The sequence below is a fragment of the Entelurus aequoreus genome, linkage group LG22 (genome assembly GCF_033978785.1).
Source record: "Entelurus aequoreus isolate RoL-2023_Sb linkage group LG22, RoL_Eaeq_v1.1, whole genome shotgun sequence".
Classification (NCBI taxonomy): domain Eukaryota; kingdom Metazoa; phylum Chordata; class Actinopteri; order Syngnathiformes; family Syngnathidae; genus Entelurus; species Entelurus aequoreus.
Window position 1 is genome coordinate 18,785,642 of NC_084752.1, and position 26,194 is coordinate 18,811,835.

At 38.1% G+C, this 26,194-nt stretch overlaps 1 protein-coding gene across 1 annotated transcript in view; it reads left to right on the top strand.

Moving 5' to 3' along the window:
• The first annotated feature begins 251 nt into the window (after positions 1–251).
• pi4k2b (phosphatidylinositol 4-kinase type 2 beta) overlaps positions 252–26,194 on the top strand; it is a 27,428-nt gene continuing 1,485 nt past the window's right edge. The window contains exons 1-10 of the mRNA XM_062033417.1: positions 252–775; positions 11,280–11,431; positions 11,826–11,906; positions 11,991–12,110; positions 12,210–12,341; positions 15,609–15,762; positions 16,057–16,118; positions 19,343–19,445; positions 22,820–22,953; positions 23,044–23,103. Of these exons, the coding sequence (XP_061889401.1) occupies positions 442–775; positions 11,280–11,431; positions 11,826–11,906; positions 11,991–12,110; positions 12,210–12,341; positions 15,609–15,762; positions 16,057–16,118; positions 19,343–19,445; positions 22,820–22,953; positions 23,044–23,103 (1,332 nt within the window). The 5' untranslated portion in view covers positions 252–441. The remainder of the gene's footprint in view (positions 776–11,279; positions 11,432–11,825; positions 11,907–11,990; positions 12,111–12,209; positions 12,342–15,608; positions 15,763–16,056; positions 16,119–19,342; positions 19,446–22,819; positions 22,954–23,043; positions 23,104–26,194) is intronic.

The window sequence follows — 26,194 nt, forward strand, 5'->3', positions numbered from 1 at the left end:
CACGTCACTGGATAAACGATGAATGATTTGGACATAAATCTCTTTGGACTTTGTTCAAAAGCACGTTTGTGACGTGCTTTTTTTTTTTTTTTTTTTTAAACTTAACGTCATCTTTCAAAGTGCTGCTGCGTTCAGGTCTGTCGGATGGTAATAAACTAAAAGTTGCCTCCAAGAAAATGTGGACGACACCCGCTTTGACGGGGATTCAATTGCAAAAAGGTATGGATTGGAAATGTTCTGGATTTTACAAAGCACACCTGAAGGCAACTGTGGCCGAGGCGATGGTGCGCGTGCGCGCTAAGGGAAACCGGAAGCAGTCGGTTTGCGTAGATATGAGTGGCGCTGCCACGGAACAATGCGTTTAACTTACATTTAACAATGGAGTCTTGACAGTTGAGTGTCATTTTTGATGCCGTTTTATGAGTTAAGACGTGTGCGAAGATGATGTCAGAATGCGACCCGACGGAGACCTGCGAGCCCGCAACAGCCTCGGTGTCCGCGCCGGAGTCCAACTTTCTCCCGGTGCGACCCGCCAGCTTGTTCGATCAGAACGTGGCGGGCTTGGGGCTGCGGGGAAATCCCGGGGTCGCTGTCCGAATTTCGGACTCACTCGAAAGCGTCCTGACCGAGCTCGATGCGGAATGCTCGGGCGAAGACACGATGCTGCTGCCGTGCCTCCCTGGAAGTTCATCTCCGCCAAAAGGAGCCAGAGACAAGAGGGGCTGGCGGAACAGACACAGCTCATCCTCGGATAAAGACGCCCTGGCCTCTCCAGGTAATCTCTCAACCAAGGCCTTTGAGATATGATTATAATTTATTTACATTAATAGGTCCGGTATCTGAAATAATGCCGTATTCAAACTTCTGGATGTCCAGGAAGAATAATTTTTAGGCCATGTTTACCTAAGCCGGATAAGGTTATCCAGGGTAAATTCCACCTAACCTTATCCGTGTCCACACACACCAATGCCACCGTTTAAGACGCCGGCGCAACGCGACCTAATACGCATGCGCGGAAAATACTCACGTCCTAGTTGCTTTTTCTGCAAGTTCTTAAAATGTAACTTATCTGAACAATATCCAGTGTTGTGGTATTTCAATTAACTGGAATCCAGTGTGCTGTGGGGCCCTATTGTGGTGAATCACACTTGAGCCATCATAAATTAATCGAATCTTTAATAAACACGTGAAAGTACACAATGTGTCAAAGAACATTTTACAACAATCAATCTCGGGATTTAGATATCTGGTCAGGACACTCCTCACTCTTTTGCCTTCACCTCCATTGTCCATTTGTTTTTGGAGACTATATACTCTGGACCTAGACGTTGAGTCTGTGACATACATGGCGGACAATAACTGATACAGTCTGCTTTGCCAGTCCAAAAGCATTCGCTGATTTCCGTAGTCTTCCCTCGACGGCCAGGTAATACAAAGCACACGCTACCTTTTTTTAATCACATCCACGGGAGCTCGCATTCTCGTTGACTCTCCTTCGACAAATGGCCAAAGTTTTTCGCTAAGTAGAATCACAGCTGACCTGGACATTGAAAAGTCGTCTTGCCGTCTGAGAAGGGTTGCATCCCAAATGGCTGCAATCGCTTTCTCTTAAGGTATTCATGTGTGATTTCCACAAGCCAAAACAAAAGGAGAAACACAGGCGTGTCTGGATGACTCTCCTTCATATTTCCAGTGGTTAGCTCCGAGTTACGGAACCGCTTTATTATGAAGCTGGCTGTGGCGCGTTCTTTCTGATGTCACTTCCTGTGTGGGTGGGGTCTTTCTGGCATCACTTCCTCTCCAAACTCACTTTGTAAACAATCAATGAGTCCATACAAAGCTAAGTGCTGGAGATTCAAGAAATACACGGCGCACTTAGCCGTGTAAAAATGTGTCCGAAGAGGGGAACCTTAAACGCAGGTTTAGTGTGGCTGAAACGGGGCTTAGGCTAAATAATTATTTGTTTAAGGGGTTATCCGGCTTAGTGTAGACATAGCCCTAGCGGGGGCTATTTAGTCATTTGATGGCCTAATGCAGGAATCGGCAACCCGAAACGTTGAAAGAGCCATATCGGACAAAAATACAAAAAACAAATCAAAGAAGGAGTGGAAGATTTTACATGTAAACAAACTGTTGCGTTTGTCCATATTTCCCCCTCATCTATTTCCATTTTTAATTCTTTTTTAAAAATGCTCCAGGGAGCCACTTGGGCGGCACTTAAGAGCCGCTGGCGGCTCGCTGACCCCCGGCCTTACTAGTCATCGGAGCCCTCCTCATAACAAAACCATTTCATAAAGCAAAAGCCATTTTTCAGACATCACTATTTCTTTTAGCGCAGTTGGACTGGATGTAATCCGTCACACTATTATTGTGAAGGCCTTAAGTGTGTGACTGGTGGGAAAAAGAGAGCTTTTGACATTGGCCGCGTTTGAAAGAGAGACGATACAGTTGTTGACTTATTCCTAATTGTGGAGCTCACACTACATCTTGCCAGACTATTTCAAGCACTTTATTTAGGCTGGAATATACTTTCGCGTCACGTAGCTTTCGTCCCCACTGACGCCGTCTAGTTTAATTTATCGTTCTTCTGTGGGGGGTGGCGCCAGACTCTTCTAAAACACCGAAGGGGCAACGTCTCTAGAAAGAGTACATTTACTTTCTTGTGACGAGCGATGACAGCCACAACATCAACATCTGTGTGTACACTGGAACTAATCATTCAGAATTGTCAGTTTACTTTTAATGGACGTTTTACTTATAAACCAGAGGTAAATACGTTTGTGAAGATGGACTGTGCAACTTCCAAAGGAGTCGCGGCAGAGGACGCTGTTATTTGCAACGCTATTTGGTTGTTCGGGATATGGGACAAGAGAGTGCTATCATGCAATTGAAATGAACAATAACTATTTTTAGTTAACATCATGCTGGTGTTAATCTGTATGTTCGTGTGTTATTGGTGTTCAGAGATCTCATGTTTGCGAACATGCTGGAATGATGATTGGTGGAGAATGAGGGCTTATTGTTTGTGAGAGGAAATGACGTGTGTGCATGAGAAAAAATGTGTGTGGGAATTGAACCTGTTGTTAAAACCAATTTTAAAAGAATGTCTGACTTTGTGACTTCTTCTGGATGTAACAAAAACACAATAAGCTGAAAAACGACACATTCAGTAATTATTTTTTATAATCTTTATAGAAATAAAGTACACAATATAATTGTTCATGCAAATGTTTGATCACTGTTGCTTTATTTCACACCATAATTTGTGCATTTCAAGCACAATCAATGTCTGGTCTCCTGTGCTTGGGGACCGTTCTCTTTAAAAACATACCAATCGGAGCTCTGCGGTCCACCTTGTCACCGATGCGAAGCTTGAATTTTTGGCAGTGGGCAAGACAGCATCACTTACGCAAGTTACGTGACGCGAGTGTATACACCAGGCTTTACTCTCATTAGGCCCCATTCTATCAAAAGTTTAGGAGCCTCTGGTTCCTGGATCTATAGGTTCCTGTAGAAGTATGTGGTTTGTGTTTCCACCGCATTTCACAATTCAGGGTAGTTCATACAAATCAGGCTGATGACGTATGGAGGAGTGGTTTACTATATTTCGACACTGATACCATTTAAATAGACAGTATTAGGTCACAGTTCTTGTACTAAAAAGTAGCTAATTGAAGTACAAAGGAATAATATTGAAAACGATATGATTTATAAAATAAAGTGTACTGAATTGTTCATAAAAAGTTTGTCCGCAATGTCCAACAGTCAGAAAGTTGTCTGAATGATAAATTCATGAGGGTCAGGCAATTCCTTGTGGTGCATTTCAGCTGTAAATAACAATATATAAATAATAAATGTCAGTGTTTAAATCACGCTGACAACACAAACACATTGGCTCTAGCATTAGCTTGTTAGCATTAGCATTCTATTCACTCGGGTTGAGGCTAATAACTACACTAATTAAGTGTCACTGACTACATTTACAACATGCAATAAAGTAAATACTTAATATTTGATGTTATTTACCTTCATTCCACTCGTGTGCTGCCTCCTTTATTTCACATTTATCCAATGAAGTCACAATAGTAAGCACCTGAGGTTGCCACTTTGAGTTATACTCCTCCGTAAATATGTTTAAAGTACCAGTAGAGTGGAAAAACAAGTTGCCTCTATATTGAAGCTATTATCATATATGTCGGATTTATGACACCGCAAATAAATAGACGTGATCCAAATAGTATCAATCTCACAGAGATTCCCGAGCCATTTTGAGAGATAATGAGGAAGCCAGTCACGTGATCACGTGACGTCACGCTAGGAACCAAAAATCCCTTCCCTGTCGTCAACAACAACGCTAATAAAGCAGACTTTTTGACAGCCAACTACTATTACTTTTGGAAAAATTATGATCCAATACCTTATATTTTTGAGCCCGAACACAAAGAGGATGAGCAATAAGTTTTAGAAGCCTAGTGATAGCAGCATAAGCTAGCATTAGCTCACTGCTATCAATGCGCCACTAAAACAGTCTGTCTGCATTGGCGCTTATATTAACGACTACACTCATATTTGATGATTTTCAAGTCACAACATGTAAATGGAATATTGTTGGTAGTTTCTGGATGTTTTTAGAGAGAATATAAAGAGCGAAACAGAGGACCCTCGATCTGTTGAATCAATTTTTTGCTATTTATTTACGATTTCGAATGCATAAAAAAAGCCAAACAAATGGGTTTTTGTCTTACATAAGGATTGTGAATGATAAACACCCCATCTCTTTCCAATTTTGGCTTATTTCCAGTATGACTGATCTGACAACATTGTCAGAGTGGAGAAGCGTTACTACCATGATGTCACTTTCCGAAAATAGCCAAAAGTATTCAAAGTGCAATAATCAAAATAGCTGAGTGAATTTGTGGCATTTTGTGATGTTTAAACAGTCTTTTCACATACTTTGCTGATTGTAAATACAATTGGATATGGTTTAATGGATACAATGGAACACAAATGAGCATATTGATTGATTGATTGATTGATTGATTGAGACTTTTATTAGTAGGTTGCACAGTGAAGTACATATTCCGTACAATTGACCACTAAATGGTAACACCCGAATAAGTTTTTCAACTTGTTTAAGTCGGGGTCCACTTAAATTGATTCATGATACAGATATATACTATCATATATACTATCATCATAATACAGTCATCACACAAGATAATCACATTGAATTATTTACATTATTTACAATCAGGGGTGTGGAGGAGGGGGGGGGGTAGGATATGGACAGCAAGTAGTGGAAATAGAGAGAGAGAGAGAGAGAGAGAGAGAGAGAGAGAGAGAGAGAGAGAGAGAGAGAGAGAGAGAGAGAGAGAGATCAGAAGGCATAAGAAAAAGTATCTGCATTTGATTGTTTACATTTGATTATTAGCATTTGATTATTAGCAATCCGGGGAGGGTGTTAGTTAAGGGTTGTAGCTGCCTGGAGGTGAACTTTTATTGCGGTTTTGAAGGAGGATAGAGATGCCCTTTCTTTTATACCTGTTGGGAGCGCAATCCACATTGATGTGGCATAGAAAGAGAATGAGTTAAGACCTTTGTTAGATCGGAATCTGGGTTTAACGTGGTTAGTGGAGCTCCCCCTGGTGTTGTGGTTATGGCGGTCATTTACGTTAAGGAAGTAGTTTGACATGTACTTCGGTATCAGGGAGGTGTAGTGGATTTTATAGACTAGGCTCAGTGCAAGTTGTTTAACCCTGTCCTCCACCTTGAGCCAGCCCACTTTGGAGTATAAAGATAAAGCATGTTAAAACACTGCAAGAGAGTTCCACTGATCAGCGTTCTTCAGCACACATAGTGACTTCATAGTAAAAGAGTGCGGGTACTAGACTGGCCTGCCCGTAGTCCAGACCTGTTTCTCATTTGAAAATGTGTGGCGCAATATGAAGCCTAAAATACCAACGGAGACCCCGGACTGTTGAACAACTTAAGCTGTACTTCAAGCAAGAATGGGAACGAATTCCACCTCAAAAGCTTCAAAAATTGGTCTCATCAGTTCCCAAACATTTACTGAGTGTTGTTAAAAGGAAAGACAATGTAACACAGTGGTAAAAATGCCCCTGTGCCAACTTTTTTGCAATGTGTTGATGCCATTAAATTCTAAGTTAATGATTATTTGCAAAAAAAAAAAAAAAGTTTCTCAGTTCGAACATTAAATATCTTGTCTTTGCATTCTATTCAATTGAATATAAATTGAAAAGGATTTGCAAATCATTGTATTTTGTTTTTATTTACGAATTACACAGCTTCCAACTTCGCTGGTTTTGTGTTTTAAGGGAATGGTGTATTAGTAAAGTGAAAATTACAAATGGTGAAAAATCCAACTCAGCAGTTTTCTGACGGTTAACAGCTTTGAATGTCTGTTTCAATTATTATTTTTTCCTCCCCTTTTCCCCCCAGCCCTACTCTTTAGCTAGTTCCCTTGTCCTTCACTTGCATAGCTGAAGTCTGACAATTTTTCTTGAATTATTGCAAGCAATTTTGTTCAAATTGGGAATTTGGCATCGTTAATGCTAAGTCAAGCCTTGCTGCTGAGCTACTAATAGCTTTATCCAAGAAACTACTGAATTCATACCTTTATACACAATGTTGCCGTGTTTATGTACTCGATCTTTTCCACTCTCACACGCTGCTGCATTCTCTGTGTGTTATCATCTCATTGATTATATAAGCTTCAACTTTAACCTGCTTATATTAGCCAATATACTTGTTAGTTCACTTGTATGTCCTGTCCCGTATGGAGTCCTCTTCTTTATTACAACACCTATCCCAAATTCTATTCTTCACAAAGTTAATGAAGCCTGCTACTTTATCTTCTATTGTCTATGCTGAGATGTGTTATTCAACCACAGTCTAGGGCCAGAAATCGGCCACAGGTAAAGAGATGTTTTAATCCTAGATGGTAGGTGTTACCATCCTGTCTCATATAACCTTTTTAGGCAGCTGTGTTTAGAATGAAGATTGTCGAATAGGGTCATTCTTCTTAGAGTTGACTTGTAAACACAGCTTTCACTATCGATGTCTCCCATGCAGTGCATATTTATTTCATCTCATCTTTGCTGCCATAAATTATAATAATAGTCTTATCTGAGACACTAATTGATCATGTTAATGCCAAAACAACAAACCAAACATTGTTTAATATATTTTCTATACTATTTAATTATTCTCTCTGTAAAAATGCCTCACCAAAAGACATGCAGGCACACATAATTTAATTTTCCTGAGGGAACTCTCCTGAAGGAATCAAAGTGTACTATCTATCTATCCTATCTATCTATCTATCTATCTATCTATCTATCTATCTACCTATCTATCTATCTATCTATCTATCTATCTATCTATCTATCTATCTATCTATCTATCTATCTATCTATCATGTACAACCCATTTACAGCATAATGTTAAAAGGGAACTGCGTAAATAAAAGTCATCTAACAATGGAGGAGCTGCCGACTAATGGAATTTTCATATCTTTCCATTTAGATCAGTGATTCTTAACCTTGTTGGAGGTGCCGAACCCCACCAGTTTCATATGCGCATTCACCGAACCCTTCTTAGTGAAAAAGTTCAAAGCAAAGTTATGTTTTTTTGCACAAAATGAACTGTGCATGAACATCACCTTGTTCAAAGAACAAAACCAACACAGTGCATGGACTCACAACTAATTACACACCTGCAACTCAGTGTGACTTCTGCTGTTGCCTTTGAGAAACCAGTTCAGATATGCGTGGCTTCACCTTGGCAAGTGCCACTCATGTCATTTTATGTGCTCCACTGAATGATCAAGGAGTTTGTGCGTTTGCTGACGCATATGGAAAATTAGAGGGAACATTGTTTGAGGGTATCCATAATATGCCGATAGGGAGAAGTTTTTATTTACACAATGAGTCGGATGTGTCTTGACCTCCGCGGCGGAGGCTCCGCCGAACCCCTGAAGCCGACTCACCGAACCCCTAGGGTTCGATCGAACCCAGGTTAAGAACCACTGGTTTAGATGAAGAATTCATCCTAATCCTAACAAAGGGTTTAAAAATAAGGAGTATTTTTGTGTCTTTCTCACCATCTTCGGGTCTACAGTAACTTGGATGTTAAAGTTGACCAACTTCTCGGTTTATGGCCACAACCTTCTACAATATAGGTTAGAGGCATGATTTATCATCTAGATTGAACTTTTACTAGCTCGGTATGTTAGCACTGCAGCTGCGTAAGATAGTTAGCTCTCTGTGATCAAGGCGCGGCTAAAAAATACGGTAGTTTGTCTGCCTAAACGCTTATAATAACAGTGGTTTATGATTTGAGTATTTCATTATCACTGATATTTGGTTAATATTCAGATAACGAAATGTAAATAGAGAATTTGAGGTGATTTTTACATGCATTTTTAGAGTGATTTAAAGGCAGAATGGATCACTCCCGTTTGCACCATTGCTAGCCACCTAGAACATTCGAATGCAAAAGAACACAGAAAAAACATCTGGTTTGTCTCTCATAAGGATTGTGAATGATGGGCAAAATGTAAAAAAAAGTACAGCTCCCTTTTAAGTGGATGCTCATTCATTGACTTGTACTGCTCTAGAGTCCCATTATAAACGGACTGATGTTATCATAGACTTTTATTGAGAGCACAATAAAGACAGGTTACAAGAAAGTTAATGCGATCCATCCTGTTGGCAAGACTGATCCTTCTTGCTCTGGCATCTTATTCTTTTTCAGACCAGGTGTGTTATAATATGTAAATGAGTAAAGGCTAACAGTCAAATGTATTTGTGGTGGGTCGCCAGCCAATCGCTATTGTCACGGTGGCGCATTGCAATTGTTGGTGTGACCTCAGGATGCAAAGACAGCAAGCGACGTGCAGGTTAGATTGTTCCTTTATCAGGAACAGCAGGAAAAATATGCAAAGACAGCAAGCGATGTGTAGGTTAGATTGTCCGTTTATCAGGAACAGCAGGAAAAATAACAGCACAGGTTGTGCAGGAACTCAATAGGACAATTAATTCACTGCAGCATACAGGAAATAATGAACCAGCGTCAAGAAGCAGGTGACACTAGTATGCAGTGTTGGGTTAGTTACTGAAAACCAGTAACTAGTTACAATTACTAGTTACTTTATTTCAAAAGTAACTCAGTTACTAACTCAGTTACTTACACCAAAAAGTAATGCGTTACTGTGAAAAGTAACTATTGAGTTACTTCTTTTTTTCTCCCTTTTTTTTAAGGCTCCCATTAATGCCCTTTTAGCCTTCATTTCAGTACTGTTATTGCACTGGAGAATAATACAATCTGTTGATCAACTTGACATGCATTTGCATCACTGAACTCAGAAAGCAATGTGGTCTACATACAACACACAAAGACAAAGATATGTTTCAAAGGGCCAATTTATTTCAGGCCAGAAAAAATTGACAAAACTGTTTTAAATAGCTGCAACATAATGGCACTTTAACTTTAACTCTAAGTAGATAGGATCTTTGATCCAAGACACAACTTACATTTAACTAAAATGTTATTTTCTTTGTGCTCGACATTAGAGAAGTATTGAGAATGTCTCCATGTTAAAAAACTCGACTTCTGGCTTCGCCATGATGTCTTGTTAGTTGTTATGAGAGTAGCGTATGTGTGTGTGTGTATGTGTGGCCCTTTAAGATATGACAGCATGAGAGGTGAGTGACGTCAGTGAGTGAGTGGGCGAGAGAGGTGAGGGAGCGGCGACAGTGAGTGCGTGTAGGTGCTCTAGCTTGGTGGATGGCTGCGTGCAATAAAGTCACAAAGTTGCAACAAACCGCCGGGCTCGTCATTCACCCTCAGCTGTAAAGACCCTCTTCCGGGTAAAGTGAAGGTTGTTAGACCCGAAGTACGGCTCTGGAGGAACGTCTCCCCTGCGGGGAGGCGTGCTTTCTGTGGGTGGGGGAAAGCACGCCTCTTCTTTTCCACCGGAGCGCTCCAATAAAACACACTCAGATCTTCAGTTTCTAGCCGATACTACATAAAAATAACGTAAAATAAAGCAGTAACGCATCATGCAGTAACGGTAACTGAGTTACTGTATATAAAAAAATAACGCGTTAGATTACTAGTTACCGCCGAAACTAACGGCGTTACAGTAACGCGTTACTTAGTAACGCGTTAGTCCCAACACTGCTAGTATGTAAACCCTCCTGATTGGCGTTCAGTGACAGGTGAGCCTCCTAATCGGCAGCCAGGAACAGGTGAGGGGAATAGCGCTGAGATGCAGGGATGAAGACACTGCAGAACAAACCAAAACACAGGAATAAGAACAAATGTAAGAGCACTTGACAGGAAGAAACTCTGTCCGGAACAAAGGAAAAACACTGCAAAACTTTAAAAATTGCCACGCAGATGAGACACAACCAACCAATCACACTCAAACCTATGGAAGTCTCTAATTAGCCAAATGTATTTGGGAGATGAGGGGAAGCCACACATGGGGCAAACTCCACACAAAGCTGCTATAACTGAGATTCAAACTCTCGATTTCCTGACTGTGTGGCCAACATGCTAACTAAAAGGCAACCATGTGGCACAGTATTCCATTTGAATTGCAATTTATTGCAATTTTCTTTTCTTTATATACACATATGTTAGAGGAAAATCTAATTAAAAACATTTGTATGCTCGTACAACACTTAAAATCTTTAGCATATCAGTATGTGGAATTAAAATACGGAATGGATTAACCAAAGAAATCAAACAAAGCACCAATATGATTCAGTTTAAGAGACTGTTCAAACTACAAGTGTTCACAAAGTACACAGAACAAGAATTATGATGCCTTTTTTAAAAAAAATTTTTGAAAAAATGTTTAAATTTTTTTTTTTATTGAGACAAAGATTATTTTTGTATTTAATATTTGTTTACTTACTATGGTATATTATTTGTTTATTATTCATTTGTTCACTGTTATGTTACAGAGAACAAGGAAATACGATAAAATTGCCATGGTATGAAAAGGGGTAGGATTAAATAAGCTCAGTTTCTTCTTACTCCTTTTCGGATGTGCTGTAATGAAACAACTGGAAAAATGCGATGAATTACATTGTATTGTATGCATGTTCGAAATAAGCTGAAATTGAAACTGAACTGAACTGTTTTTGGTAGAACGTTATATTATTGTTCCACCACTCACGAAATGAGACGTCAAGGAGATCTGACTAAAGAACACTGATTGAATACAAATTTCAATTTTCTTCTTGTAGGTACTAACAATGGGGACTTCAATTATTTCCCCAATGATCTGGAGTTTGCAGATATCATCCAAAGGGCGGAACAAGCCATTGAGAGTGGCGTCTTCCCTGAAAGGATTTCCCAGGGTTCTAGCGGGAGTTACTTTGTCAAAGATCCAAAAGGGGTAAGAATTGGTGACAGGTTGAACAAAATAAGCAACTGGGACTAAAATATATAAATTATTTTTTTCAAAGTGCTTCACACAAAAAGCCGCTATCTTCAATTAAAACACGGGGAATGCACAAGGGATACTATATTTGTTAATTAATGCAGCTAGTGAATCTTGCATCAATACCAGGTAGCCATCTTGCAGGATTAGCATCAGTATTGATTCCACACTTGTTTGCAGCATCTATTTGATGCTCCAAATTTACTTTGACCTACAGAATTAATATTGTTTTGCATTTTTAGCCAAATGCCAAGGGTAAAAGCTCCACATTCACTGACTTTGGTATTTTTTTTTTTTAATTTATAATATGCCATATGGGGATCAACCTCAATCATTGTTTCTTTTATAGAAAGTCTTCGGTGTTTTCAAACCAAAGTCAGAAGAACCCTATGGTCACCTGAATCCTAAATGGACCAAATACTTTCACAAGGTACGCTCTGCTGTGTGTAAAGTCTGTGAATAGTATATGAATCACATGTAAACAGACACATCACCAATGTGTGCATCTCCTTAGCTCTGCTGTCCATGTTGTTTTGGGCGAGGCTGCTTGTTGCCAAACCAGGGTTACCTCTCGGAGGCTGCTGCTTCGCTTGTTGACAGCAAGCTCGGCTTGGGAGTTGTGCCGAAAACCAAAGTTAGTACCTGTGCATTGTGTACATCTCTGTAATGTATTTTACCCGGTTTATTGCTGCAATATGACAACTGGGCATTCTTCTTTCTCTTCTTCGACTAGGTGGTGTATTTGGCCAGTGAAACATTCCATTACAATGCCATAGATCGAGCCAAATCCAGAGGGAAGAAGTATGCGCTAGAGAAAGTGCCCCAGGTGGGAAAACACTTCCACAGAGTGGGTCTACCACCAAAGGTAACAATTTTAGTATATATAATAAGTGTTCGAGATTATAAAATGTTCGGTAACACTTTAGTATGCGGAACATATGAACCATTAATTAGTTGCTTATTAAAATAGGGTTAGGGTTAAGGTTGGGGTTAGGGAAGACTCTCAGTTAATGGCTTACTGGTTGTATAATAAGTCCATGCAGAATAAGGCATTAATAAGTACTTAATAATGACTAATTAACAGCCAATATGTTACTAATTTGCATGTTAATAAGAAACTAATTAATGGTTCATATGTTCCCCATACTAAAGTGTTACCAAATGTTCTATTTAAAAAACAACAACCCAACAACACACATTTAAGTGTATAATATAATGACTATTTAATGTCATAGTGCAGGGGTAATTAAAGGCCTACTGAAATTAAATTGTCTTATTTAAACAGGAATAGCAGGTCCATTCTATGTGTCATACTTGATCATTTTGCGATATTGCCATATTTTTGCTGAAAGAATTTAGTAGAGAACATCGACGATAAAGTTCACAACTTTTGGTCGCTGATAAAAAAGCCTTGCCTGTACCAGAAGTAGCAGACGATATGCGTGTGACGTCACAGGTTGTGGAGCTCCTCATATCTGCACATTGTTTACAATCATGGCCACCAGCAGCGAGAGCGATTCGGACCGAGAATGCGACGATTTCCCCATTAATTTGAGCGGGGATGAAAGATTCGTGGATGAGGAATGTGAGAGTGAAGGACTAGAGGGCAGTGGAAGCGATTCAGATAGGGAAGATGCTGTGAGAGGCGGGTGGGACCTGATATTCAGCTGGGAATGACTAAAACAGTAAATAAACACAAGACGTATATATACTCTATTAGCCACAACACAACCAGGCTTATATTTAATATGCCACAAATGAATCCCGCATAACAAACACCTCCCCCCTCCCGTCCATATAACCCGCCAATACAAATCAAACACCCGCACAACACACTCAATCCCACAGCCCAAAGTACCGTTCACCTCCCCAAAGTTCATACAGCACATATATTTCCCCAAAGTCCCCAAAGTTACGTACGTGACATGCACATAGCGGCGCGCACGTACGGGCAAGCGATCAAATGTTTGGAAGCCGAAACTGCGTACTGCGTTACACATACAAATTAAACAAAATGTTTATGGCAACATTCTGGTTGCGTAATCACGGTACTGCATCTGCGTATCCAACTCAAAGTCCTCCTGGTAAGAGTCTCTGTTGTCCCAGTTCCCCACAGGCCAATGGTAAAGCTTGACTGTCATCTTTCGGGAATGTAAACAATGAAACACCGGCTACGACGTAGCCGCTACGTGTTTGTGTTGCTGCAGCCGGCCGAAATACACCGCTTCCCACCTACAACTTTCTTCTTTGCTGTCTCCATTGTTCATTGAACAAATTGCAAAAGATTCACCAACACAGATGTCCAGAATACTGTGGAATTTTGCGATGAAAACAGACGACTTAATAGATGGCCACAATGCTGTCCCAAAATGTCCTCTACAATCCGTGACGTCACGCGCAGGCGTCATCATACCGAGACGTTTTCAGCAGGATATTTCGCGCAAAATTTAAAATTGCACTTTAGTAATCTAACCCGGCCGTATTGGCATGTGTTGCAATGTTAAGATTTCATCATTGATATATAAACTATCAGACTGCGTGGTCGGTAGTAGTGGGCTTCAGTAGGCCTTTAAATATTTTTGACTCAATAAATAAAGTGTTTGTATGTTCTCTATATCCAACATTTTGTATCAGTCTAATTAATTTTTTTTGTAACACGGTTAACGAATGTAGCGCACATTTGTAGTTATTTCCCCACATTTCTGCACAATAACTCAGATATGGTAATACTATAGCAGCGAGCAGTAGAGAATGTGAAGTGATTTGTTAAACCAAATATTGTGTTTTTTTCCATATACAACAACCTATCTGGACTCGATAAGGAATCGGTTCGATAAGAGGATTCGATAATAGGCTCGAACTCGATAATTTCTTATCAAACATCATCCCTAGTTATGTTTGCATTATAATAATACAAAAAACTAAACTTATGTTTTTTTTCATTCAAACAAATCCAATGATCAATAAATATCTAAAATTAAGGATTTTTTAACTAATAAGATATTTTTTCTTAGTAGTTACACTACCGTTCAAAAGTTTGGGGTCACATTGAAATGTCCTTATTTTTGAAGGAAAAGCACTGTACTTTTCAATGAAGATAACTTTAAACTAGTCTTAACTTTAAAGAAATACACTCTATACATTGCTAATGTGGTAAATGATTATTCTAGCTGCAAATGTCTGGTTTTTGGTGCAATATCTACATAGGTGTATAGAGGCCCATTTCCAGCAACTATCACTCCAGTGTTCTAATGGTACAATGTGTTTGCTCATTGGCTCAGAAGGCTAATTGATGATTAGAAAACCCTTGTGCAATCATGTTCACACATCTGAAAACAGTTTAGCTTGTTACAGAAGCTACAAAACTGACCTTCCTTTGAGCAGATTGAGTTTCTGGAGCATCACATTTGTGGGGTCAATTAAACGCTCAAAATGGCCAGAAAAAGAGAACTTTCATCTGAAACTCGACAGTCTATTCTTGTTCTTAGAAGTGAAGGCTATTACAAAAAATTGTTTGGGTGACCCCAAACTTTTGAACGGTAGTGTATATATAATGATATTATATTTAACTAACCATGGCCTTAGAATCAATACCCGATATAAATATTCAGGAATTATTTGTATTTGGACATCTACTAGTTACAAAAGTACAGAAACATCATGTTTGACAGCTTTTTTTGTCTATCAGGAGAGAGGAGGCATGATAAACTCTGGTTTTGTAATGCAACTTAGTTGATTTCACAGAGGAAGTTACCATGGTAACTGACTTTGAATTTGACTCACCTCTCATTCTGAAACGGAAGATCTAAATTTCTTTCATTTCAAGGTTTAGGCTTGACCTTTGTTCCGGAATACCCCCCTGCACTGCATTGTACTGAGATCATACTGATCAAATTAACCAATGTATTAGAAATATAGTACCTCTTTGTATTCACTTTGTAAAAGCATATTTTTCATACAGGATCTCATTAGTATTTGTGTTTTGCAGACCTTGCAGGCATTAGGCAAGCTTTCAGGAAGTAAAAAGAGGACGTTATAACATGTCTTCCTTTTGACGTGGTTTCATAAGCTCTACAACAGTTAGAATGCAAATGCTAGCCACAGTGGTTTAACTGTCAATGTATTTTGTTAGGTGGGGTCATTCCAACTGTTTGTGGAGGGTTATCGTGAAGCCGACTATTGGCTGAAGCGCTTTGAGGTGGAACCTCTACCAGAGAACATCAGGAAGCAACTACAGTCCCAGTTTGAGAGACTGGTGGTGCTTGACTATGTAATCCGAAACACAGGTGAGGAGAAGGGTGTGTCTCTGTTAGAGATATTTAGTGTGCTAACACAACATTATTGAACACACTGTAGTCAAACAGTACTATCTATCTATCTAAAAGTCATCTTTGCTTATTGTGACAATAGATTTGTAAACAATTACTGTAGAACTTCTGATATAGTAATGACTTAAAGTAATGTACACTCTTTCCTGTTTCATGTCAACAACATTTTTCAATGTGTAATTGATGGTTGCCAGTATAGGTAAGAATGCATCTTTTTTCCACATGCATTTGTCTTACACCTTCACTTCTCAGATCGAGGGAACGACAACTGGTTGATCAAGTATGAGAAGCCAGGAGAAGGCGAAGGACTAAAGGTGATGCTATTATTAGAACAAATGGTTCCTTTTTTTCATGCATAGTTCCTGGTATTCAGGTTTCTGGATATTCTGGATACTGCTGACACATACAGAAATAAAGTAAGCAGGACAAGCATAACACGTCGCTGGAACCCTCTACAGTTTTAAGCTGGTTTGGTTGCTGGGCCCACCATCACCCCTAATGACAAGCAACAACCCAAATTGCGGTCATTTTTCAACTAAAATATTATACATTTTTCCAATGAAAAGAAGGTTGCGTAAAATACCACAGCACAAAACTAGTTTACATTTAATTAACAATACAGTAAATAATAAGCTTTTATTAACAAACAACAGAAATTGTCTGTAAAGGGCTTCTATTATGTCTGGTCTCTACTTGCTCAATTAGCAGACAGAGAAGCGGTTCTCATAAAGACTCCAGTTGAGTTCCATTCCAGAGCTTTTACTTTGAATCAATCAATCAATCAATCAATGTTTATTTATATAGCCCTAAATCACAAGTGTCTCAAAGGGCTGTACAAGCCACAACGACATCCTCGGTACAGAGCCCACATACGGGCAAGGAAAAACTCACCCCAGTGGGACGTCGGTGAATAACTATGAGAAACCTTGGAGAGGACCGCATATGTGGGTAACCCCCCCCCTCTAGGGGAGACCGAAAGCAACGGATGTCGAGTGGGTCTGACATAACATTGTGAAAGTCCAGTCCACAGTGGATCCAACACATCAGCGGGAGTCCAGTCCACAGCGGGGCCAACAGGAAACCATCCCGAGCGGAGACGGGTCAGCAGCGCAGAGATGTCCCCAACCGATGCACAGGCTAGTGGTCCACCCGGGGTCCCGGCTCTGGACAGCCAGCACTTCATCCATGGCCACCGGACCTATGCAACTCCCCCTCGCAAGGGACAGGGGAGAAGAGGAGAGAAGAAAAGAAACGGCAGATCAAGTGGTCTAAAAAAGGGGGGGTCTATTTAAAGGCTAGATTATACAAATGAGTTTTAAGATGGGACTTAAATGCTTCTACTGAGGTAGCATCTCTAACTGTTACCGGGAGGGCATTCCAGAGTACTGGAGCCCGAATAGAAAACGCTCTATAGCCCGCAGACTTTTTTTTGGCTCTGGGAATCACTAATAAGCCGGAGTTCTTTGAACGCAGATTTCTTGTCGGGACATATGGTACAATACAATCGGCGAGATAGGCTGGAGCTAAACCGTGTAATATTTTATACGTAAGTAGTAAAACCTTAAAGTCGCATCTTAAGTGCACAGGAAGCCAGTGCAAGTGAGCCAGTATAGGCGTAATATGATCAAACTTTCTTGTTTTTGTCAAAAGCCTTGCAGCCGCATTTTGTACCAACTGTAATCTTTTAATACTAGACATAGGGAGGCCCGAAAATAATACGTTACAGTAATCGAGACGAGACGTAACGAACGCATGAATAATGATCTCAGCGTCGCTAGTGGACAAGATGGAACGAATTTTAGCGATATTACGGAGATGAAAGAAGGCCGTTTTAGTAACACTCTTAATGTGTGACTCAAACGAGAGAGTTGGGTCGAAGATAATACCCAGATTCTTTACCGAGTCTCCTTGTTTAATTGTTTGGTTGTCAAATGTTTTGAAGCACTTTGAAGCACTGTAAAAGTAAACATACAGAAATTAAGCATGTCAATTATAACTTACATAAGGTTAACATTTGCAAATTTGCACTGAAAACCCCACATACGCGGTAGTGATTAGCAATACCAATCTTATAAGCAACTAAGGCTTTTTTCACACTGCAAGTCAATTCAGATTTGTTCACCCATATGTGACCTTTGTCGGACTTTTTCATGTCATCGTGAACAGTGCCATTCCGATTTTTTTCGAATTAAAACCAGGCCTTTTTTGTATAGAGATACAATGAGATATGTATCAAATGTGACTTCAGTCTGATCGCTCTGATCGTGTTCATCTTTATATACATAAATAGCTATTTACATGCTATTTAGTATGTCATTAAATAGCAATAAGTGTCATAATTCTTTGTCAAAATAGACGGTTGCAAAATAAATCGTTGACAAATGAGCAGAATACAGGCGTCAATGTTTCACCACTCCAGGCTCCAGACATCGAAGCAAATGTCCCACAAACAGCAAAAGCCATAATTAATAGTGTCTTCCTTTTTAATCTTCTACACGCAATAATTCTGTTCAGAAAATGTTGAATTTGATTGCACAAAATCCTTGAAATTGTCTTAAATGCTAGAATTGGAGCCGTGTTTATACTTCCGTAAACCCTGCAGCACGTGTGACGCCATAATGTCATGTCTGCATGTGGGTCAGATTGCGTTAAAATTAGACATCGCAATTTTTTTATGTGAACGACTACCGGTACATGAAAATATCGGATTTGACAAAAAGAAAAATCCAAGTTTCACATCCTACCCTGCAGTGCTGTACGCTTAGCATTTTTCATTAGTAGCACAGGTGCTACTAAATGAAAAAATTAGTAGCACAATTTTTTTTTGTAGCACAGAACATTTTTTGTAGCAATATGAAATGTCTTAAGTATCACAATTTCCTTATTAACACTCAAACAACGTACACATGTGCACTCATACATATAAACACAATGCTATCATAAGTCCTCCTTCAACACTCAATTAAACACAGAGAACATCCTAAACTGTGCTAGCACTGTCGCTAACACAAATGTAGGGCTGGGCAATATGGCAATATACACACAGCTCTCAGCGCAAGTGATCAATCACGTCAACTTGGTTGTGGTAACCATACCTACATTTTATTATAACATTCTATACAGATGGGTGAAAATTTCTCGTCTTATCAAATTTGCATGGCTTCCCTCTTACATCCTGTTTGAAAGTGTGAAATTCAGAAAATAAACACACAAACATGGCAATTCATTGATGCCAGTAAATTTATCGAGCAGTAGAAAAAGAAAGCGTCATTGATCCTGATTTGACATGATGGATGCCATATGTATAATGCCCATCAATGTTGTACTATAAATGTCGCACAAAAAAGACAAACAACTCCGAATATGCCAAAGTGAGCTTTCTAGCTCAATCTGACTACAATCCATCAATCATTATTAGCACATATTGATTAACAAGCACAAGGCTGTCATCTATCTGGCCGGTTAATCAGCCCTTTGGACAGAGATCAATAAATGGTGGCGTTGGTGAATAATCATTCAGTCTCTCCTCTCGCTGCAGGATACGGAGTGGCCAGAGAACAGTCCAAAGCCTTGCATCAAGATAGCAGCCATCGACAACGGCCTGGCATTTCCCTTCAAACACCCTGATGAATGGAGAACCTGTATGTTCAGAACATCTGTTCATAATGACACTTATAGATTTATATATGTGACAGCAAGATGAAATGGCAATGGAAAATGTCGCTATAATTATTATAATTGTTTTCATATTAAAAATTATTCCATTTTACAATATGTGGCCCTTAGTTTGGAATAAGCAGTACAGTTTAGTTGTAATTGTGATGTCCTCTTCTGCTTCTTGGTGTGTAGCAGGATGTTAGAGGCCTACTGAAACCCACTACTACCGACCACGCAGTCTGATAGTTTATATATCAATGATGAAATCTTAACATTTCAACACATGCCAATACGGCCGGGTTAACTTATAAAGTGCAATTTTAAATTTCCCGCTAAACTTCCGGTTGAAAACTCCTTTGGATATGACGTATGCGCGTGACGTAGCCAGTAGAACAGAGGTATGGCTTCCCCATTGAGGCCAATACAAAAAGCTCTGTTTTCATTTCATAATTCCACAGTATTCTGGACATCTGTGTTGGTAAATCTTTAGCAATTTGTTTAATGAACAATGGAGATTGCAAAGAAGAAAGTTGTAGGTGGGATCGGTGTATTAGCGGCTGGCTGTAGCAACACAATAAGGAGGACTTACTTGGATAGCAGACGCGCTAGCCGATGCTAGCCGCCAACCGCATGTGTGATCGGGTGAAGTCCTTCGTCGCGCCGTCGATCGCTGGAACACAGGTGAGCACGGGTGTTGATGAGCAGATGAGGGCTGGCTGGCGTAGGTGGAGCGCTAATGTTTTATCATAGCTCTGTGAGGTCCGGTTGCTAAGTTAGCTTCAGCGTCGTTAGCAACAGCACTGTTAAGCTTTGCCAGGCTGAGAATTATTAACCGTGTAGTTACATGTCCATGGTTTAATAGTATTGTTGATCTTCTGTCTATCCTTCCAGTCAGGGATTTATTTATTTTGTTTCTATCTGCATTTGAGCCAGATGCTCTCATGTTAGCTCAGTAGCTAAAGAGCTTCGCCGATGTATTGTCGTGGAGATAAAAGTCACTGTGAATGTCCATTTCGCGTTCTTGACTCTCATTTTCAAGAGGATATAGTATCCGAGGTGGTTTAAAATACAAATCCGTGATCCACAATAGAAAAAGGAGAGAGTGTGGAATCCAATGAGCCAGCTTGTACCTAAGTTACGGTCAGAGCGAAAAAAGATGTCTTTCACTGCATTCTAGTTCGTCACTCTAACGTTCCTCATCCACGAATCTTTCATCCTCGCTCAAATTAATGGGGTAATCGTCGCTTTCTCAGTCCGAATCGCTCTAGCTGCGTTGAAAACAATAGGAAAATATGAGGAGGTGAACAACTGACTACGTCACGCTACTTCCGGTGGGGGCAAGGCTTTTTTTTATCAGACCAAAAGTTGCGAACTTTATCGTCGTCGTTCTATACTAAATCCTTTCAGCAAAAATATGGCAATATCGCAAAATGATCAAGTATGACACAGAATGGATCTGCTATCCCCGTTTAAATAAAAAAAATTCATTTCAGGAGGTCTTTAACTTCTTCAGTGCCTTGCAAATGTATTTGGCACACTTGGATGCTTAAGCCTTTTAATGCTTTTTTAAATGAATTCACAGTCACGTTAGTTAGGCTTTTCGGATGATATATGAACAAAAGATCAGTTTGTGTCAAAGTGATGATATTTTAGTCTGGGCAGTATGTTTGGCACACACAAAACACTGCTCATCACCACACAAAAATCTATGCTTTAATTGCAATGCTGTGATTGCAGTCAAACATGCATCTACTAAATACATACTGATGGAAGGGGGTGAGTATGTATGCAGTCATTTACATGATCATGTATTTCATCAATGAATTGGCACTAATTTCTGTTTTCACTTTGAAGTACAAGGATTTTAAATTTTTTTAGCAAATTTTTTCCGAAATTCAATTGACCACTATTTCATTTATAATAGCAATTAAAAGCTGAAACAGTGGCAAGGCACTGTAGATAGCGTGACATAATGCAATTATCATGCCTATATTTTGTGGCCCTCCACCTAACCTCATAGTTTAGTGTGAGAGCGGCCTGTGCACTTACACTTTTTTTTTCAAGCCAAAACAGTTAACTTCCTGCTTTTCAAGGCCGACACAGATTACCGATAACTTATTTATACCTATCATTTTTTAAATGTATATTTGACTGTGGTTTGTGCACACCTGGCAGTTAGCAAGGGTCAAACAAAAGTGGATTTGACCAACTGTACCTGGAGATTGTCCTGACCAAATATGACATTACAACTATGTTAGGGCTATCATCACATCCATAAATCAGTGAAGCTTGTGTTCTAAATAGTGATGGGTATCATTTACATTTTAACCCATTCCATTATAAAATGGGTACTTTAAAAGCGACGCCGGTGCCCAAACTGATTCTTTAAAAAAAAACATGCACATTTTTGTAAAAAGCAAACAAAAAAAAAAACATTTTCTTTTTATTTTAATGGACATTTGTCACATTCAAGTTTAACAGACTAGCAATTTAAATATTCAATGATATAAATCAAATAACTAATATATTCAATTATCACATTAATAACAATCTACAACACAATGTCTTAATTATGGCAGGAGTATAGAAAATAGAGAGTACAATAAACGGTTATCGGTTAGATTTATATTGTAAAATTTATTACGACAATCTTGAATTCCACTATAAAGAACAAGAACTACAATAACCGCGCAGACACAAAAATGACAGCACAACAAACACAAAGAGCAACTTCCTGTAAGAAAGCGAAAGTTTCTTCGACCATCTCCTGCCAAACTCAACAGTGTAGAAATATAAGATTTTTATATTCAATTTTACCTTTCCCGGGGTCACTATACCTGGCGCAAGTAATTAACACATTTAGTCACATGGTTAAATGTGATTCTGCAGGGAATTCTTCGTGTGGCCTAGTCTAACCCAGACTCCTTCAGCGGCCCCTGGGTCAATTGAGTCCGAGACCCCTGACATACATGCTAATAAAATCACACAATATCTTCTAGCCGTTTGCCTTTTTATTGTGAGGCAAAATAATGGTTTGATTGATGTAAGGATAATTTTGTGTTCTTTCATTCTGTTGTTTATCTCCCCACTTTAGCAGATAGTGTAGTGTGAGGGTTACCTTGTTGTATGCTATTCATCATATATAACAACTAAAGATCAATTAATACCAAAACAAACTACACTGCTCGGTTTAAAGGATTTCTTAACTCTATTAAACAATGCACTTTATTCTTGTTATTGTGTTTTCTTTTAGTCATTGTTTTCCTAAGCACAACAATCTTATACCAAATTCATTAGAGACTGAAGTGGTTTCTAAAGGTTGTTCATTGACGTGTTCTGTGACTGCCTCCTCCTCTAGACCCCTTTCACTGGGCGTGGCTCCCTCAGGCCAAGGTGGCCTTTTCCCAGGAGACCAGAGAACTGGTGCTGTCCCGTCTATCGGACATGAATTTTGTGCAGGACCTTTGTGAGGACCTTTATGAGATGTTTAAGGTACTTTGAAAACACTTTCTGTTGTATTGCAAGTTAAACTGAAAAGAGCTGTCAAATAGTGCTACTGTATGTTTGTTTCTGCCTCTTCAGAGAGATAAAGGTTTCGACAAGGCCATGTTTGAGAGACAAATGTCCGTCATGAGGGGACAGGTGAGTTTCATTTTTAGCATCTTTATTCATCCTTTTCTTTTACATCTGCCTTTATTACCCAGCCTGTCAGTTTCATGACCACCTCTTTAATTGTACACTCCACTTTTGTATTAGTTTTAAATAAATTACACACAACTAAGGTTCTTAATATTATTTTCTAATACATTACACACCACAAGGCACTTCGATATTATTTCTAATAAAGTACACACAACCAGCAGGTATTATTATAATTGTCTATGAAATTACAGTCCACTAGCCACTTCTATTATTTTCTAATAAATGCACGCCACTTGCCATTTTGGTATTATTTTTAATAAATTACACAACATTAGGCACTTCAATATTATTTTCTAATAAATAACACACCGCTTAGCACTTTCATTTTGTTTTCTTATAAATTACACACCACTCAGCACTTAACATGATTTTCAATAAATGACACACCACTAACAGGTTGTATTATTGTTATCTACTACATTACAGGCCACTAGCCAGTTTTGTTATTTTCGAATAAATTACACAGGCACTTAATATCATTTTCTAATAAATTACACACCTATTAGCACTTTAATTTTGTTTTCTAATAGATTACACACCACTCAGCACTTAATATGATTTTCAATAAATTACACAACACAGGTTGTATTATTATCATATAGTACATTACAGGCCACTAGCCAGTTTTGTTATTTTCTAATAAATTACACACCCACAGACACTTAATATCATTTTCTAAAAAAATGACACACCACTAGCAAGTTTTATTATTTTTCTAGTAAATTACAGGCCACTCTGCACCATGGCCAGTTTTTTTATTTTCAATAAATTACACACCCACAGGCACTTAATATTATTTTCTAATAAATTACACCCCCCCAGGCTCTTTAATGTTATTTTCTAATAAATTCCATCCCCCCCCAGGCTCTTTAATGTTATTTTCTAATAAATTCCACACTCACAGGCACTTAATATTATTTTCTAATAAATTACAACCCCCCGGGCTCTTTAATGTTATTTTCTAATAAGTTACACATCCACAGACACTTAATATTATTTTCTAATAAATTACACACCACTAGCAAGTTTTATTATTTTTCTCGTAAATTACAGGCACTAGGCACTGGGGCCAGTTTTGTTATTTTCAATAAATAACACACCACCAGCAGGTTTTATTTTTATATTGTAGTAAATTACAGGCCCCTAGCCAGTTTTTTAAGTTTCTAATAAATTACAAACCACTTGGCAATTCATTATTATTTTCTGATTAATTACACATCACTAAACACTTAATTATTTTTCTAATAAATTACACACCGCTTAGCACTTTAATTTTGTTTTCTAATAAATTACCCACCACTCAGCACTTAATATGATTTTCAATAAATTGCACACCACTAAGAGGTTGTTTTATTATCTAGTACATTACAGGTCACTAGCCAGTTTTGTTATTTTCGAATAAATTACACACCCACAGGCACTTAATATTATTTTCTAATAAATTACATACCACTAGCAAGTTATTTTCAATACATTACACACCCCAGGCTCTTTAATGTTATTTTCTAATACATTAAACACCACTAAGCACTTAATTATTATATTGTAATAAATTACAGACCACTAAGCACTTAATTAATGTTCTAATACATTACACACCGTTCAGCACTTTAATGTTATTTTCAATAAATTACACTCCACCAGCAGGTTTTATTTTATATTATAGTAAATTACAGGTCCCTAGCCAGTTTTGTAATTTTCTAAAAAATTACACACCACTAAAAACATCAAGATTATTTTCTAATAAATTACAGACTACTAAGCACTTAATTATTTTTTCTAATAAATTACACTGCGTTTAGCACTTTAATGTTACTTTCTAATAAATTACACAACTAGCCAGTTTTGTAATTTTCTAATAAATTACACACCACTAAGCACATACTTATTTTCTAATAAATTACACACCACTAAGTAAATTACACACCGTTTTTCACTTTAATGTTATTTTCTAATAAATTACGCAACTAGCCAGTTCAGTAATTTTCTAATAAATTACAAACCACTTGGCAATTCATTATTATTTTCTGATTAATTACACATCACTAAACACTTAATTATTTTTCTAATAAATTACACACCGCTTAGCACTTTAATTTTGTTTTCTAATAAATTACCCACCACTCAGCACTTAATATGATTTTCAATAAATTGCACACCACTAAGAGGTTGTTTTATTATCTAGTACATTACAGGTCACTAGCCAGTTTTGTTATTTTCGAATAAATTACACACCCACAGGCACTTAATATTATTTTCTAATAAATTACATACCACTAGCAAGTTATTTTCAATACATTACACACCCCAGGCTCTTTAATGTTATTTTCTAATACATTAAACACCACTAAGCACTTAATTATTATATTGTAATAAATTACAGACCACTAAGCACTTAATTAATGTTCTAATACATTACACACCGTTCAGCACTTTAATGTTATTTTCAATAAATTACACTCCACCAGCAGGTTTTATTTTATATTATAGTAAATTACAGGTCCCTAGCCAGTTTTGTAATTTTCTAAAAAATTACACACCACTAAAAACATCAAGATTATTTTCTAATAAATTACAGACTACTAAGCACTTAATTATTTTTTCTAATAAATTACACTGCGTTTAGCACTTTAATGTTACTTTCTAATAAATTACACAACTAGCCAGTTTTGTAATTTTCTAATAAATTACACACCACTAAGCACATACTTATTTTCTAATAAATTACACACCACTAAGTAAATTACACACCGTTTTTCACTTTAATGTTATTTTCTAATAAATTACGCAACTAGCCAGTTCAGTAATTTTCTAATAAATTACAAACCACTAAAAACATCATTATTTTCTAATAAATTACACACCACTAAGCACTTAATTATTATTTTCTAATAAATTACACACCACTAAACACTTAATTATTTTTGTAATAAATGACACACTGTTTAGCACTTTATTGTTATTTTCTAATAAATTACACAACTAGCAAGTTTTATTATAATTTTCTAATAAATTACACACTTCTACCAGT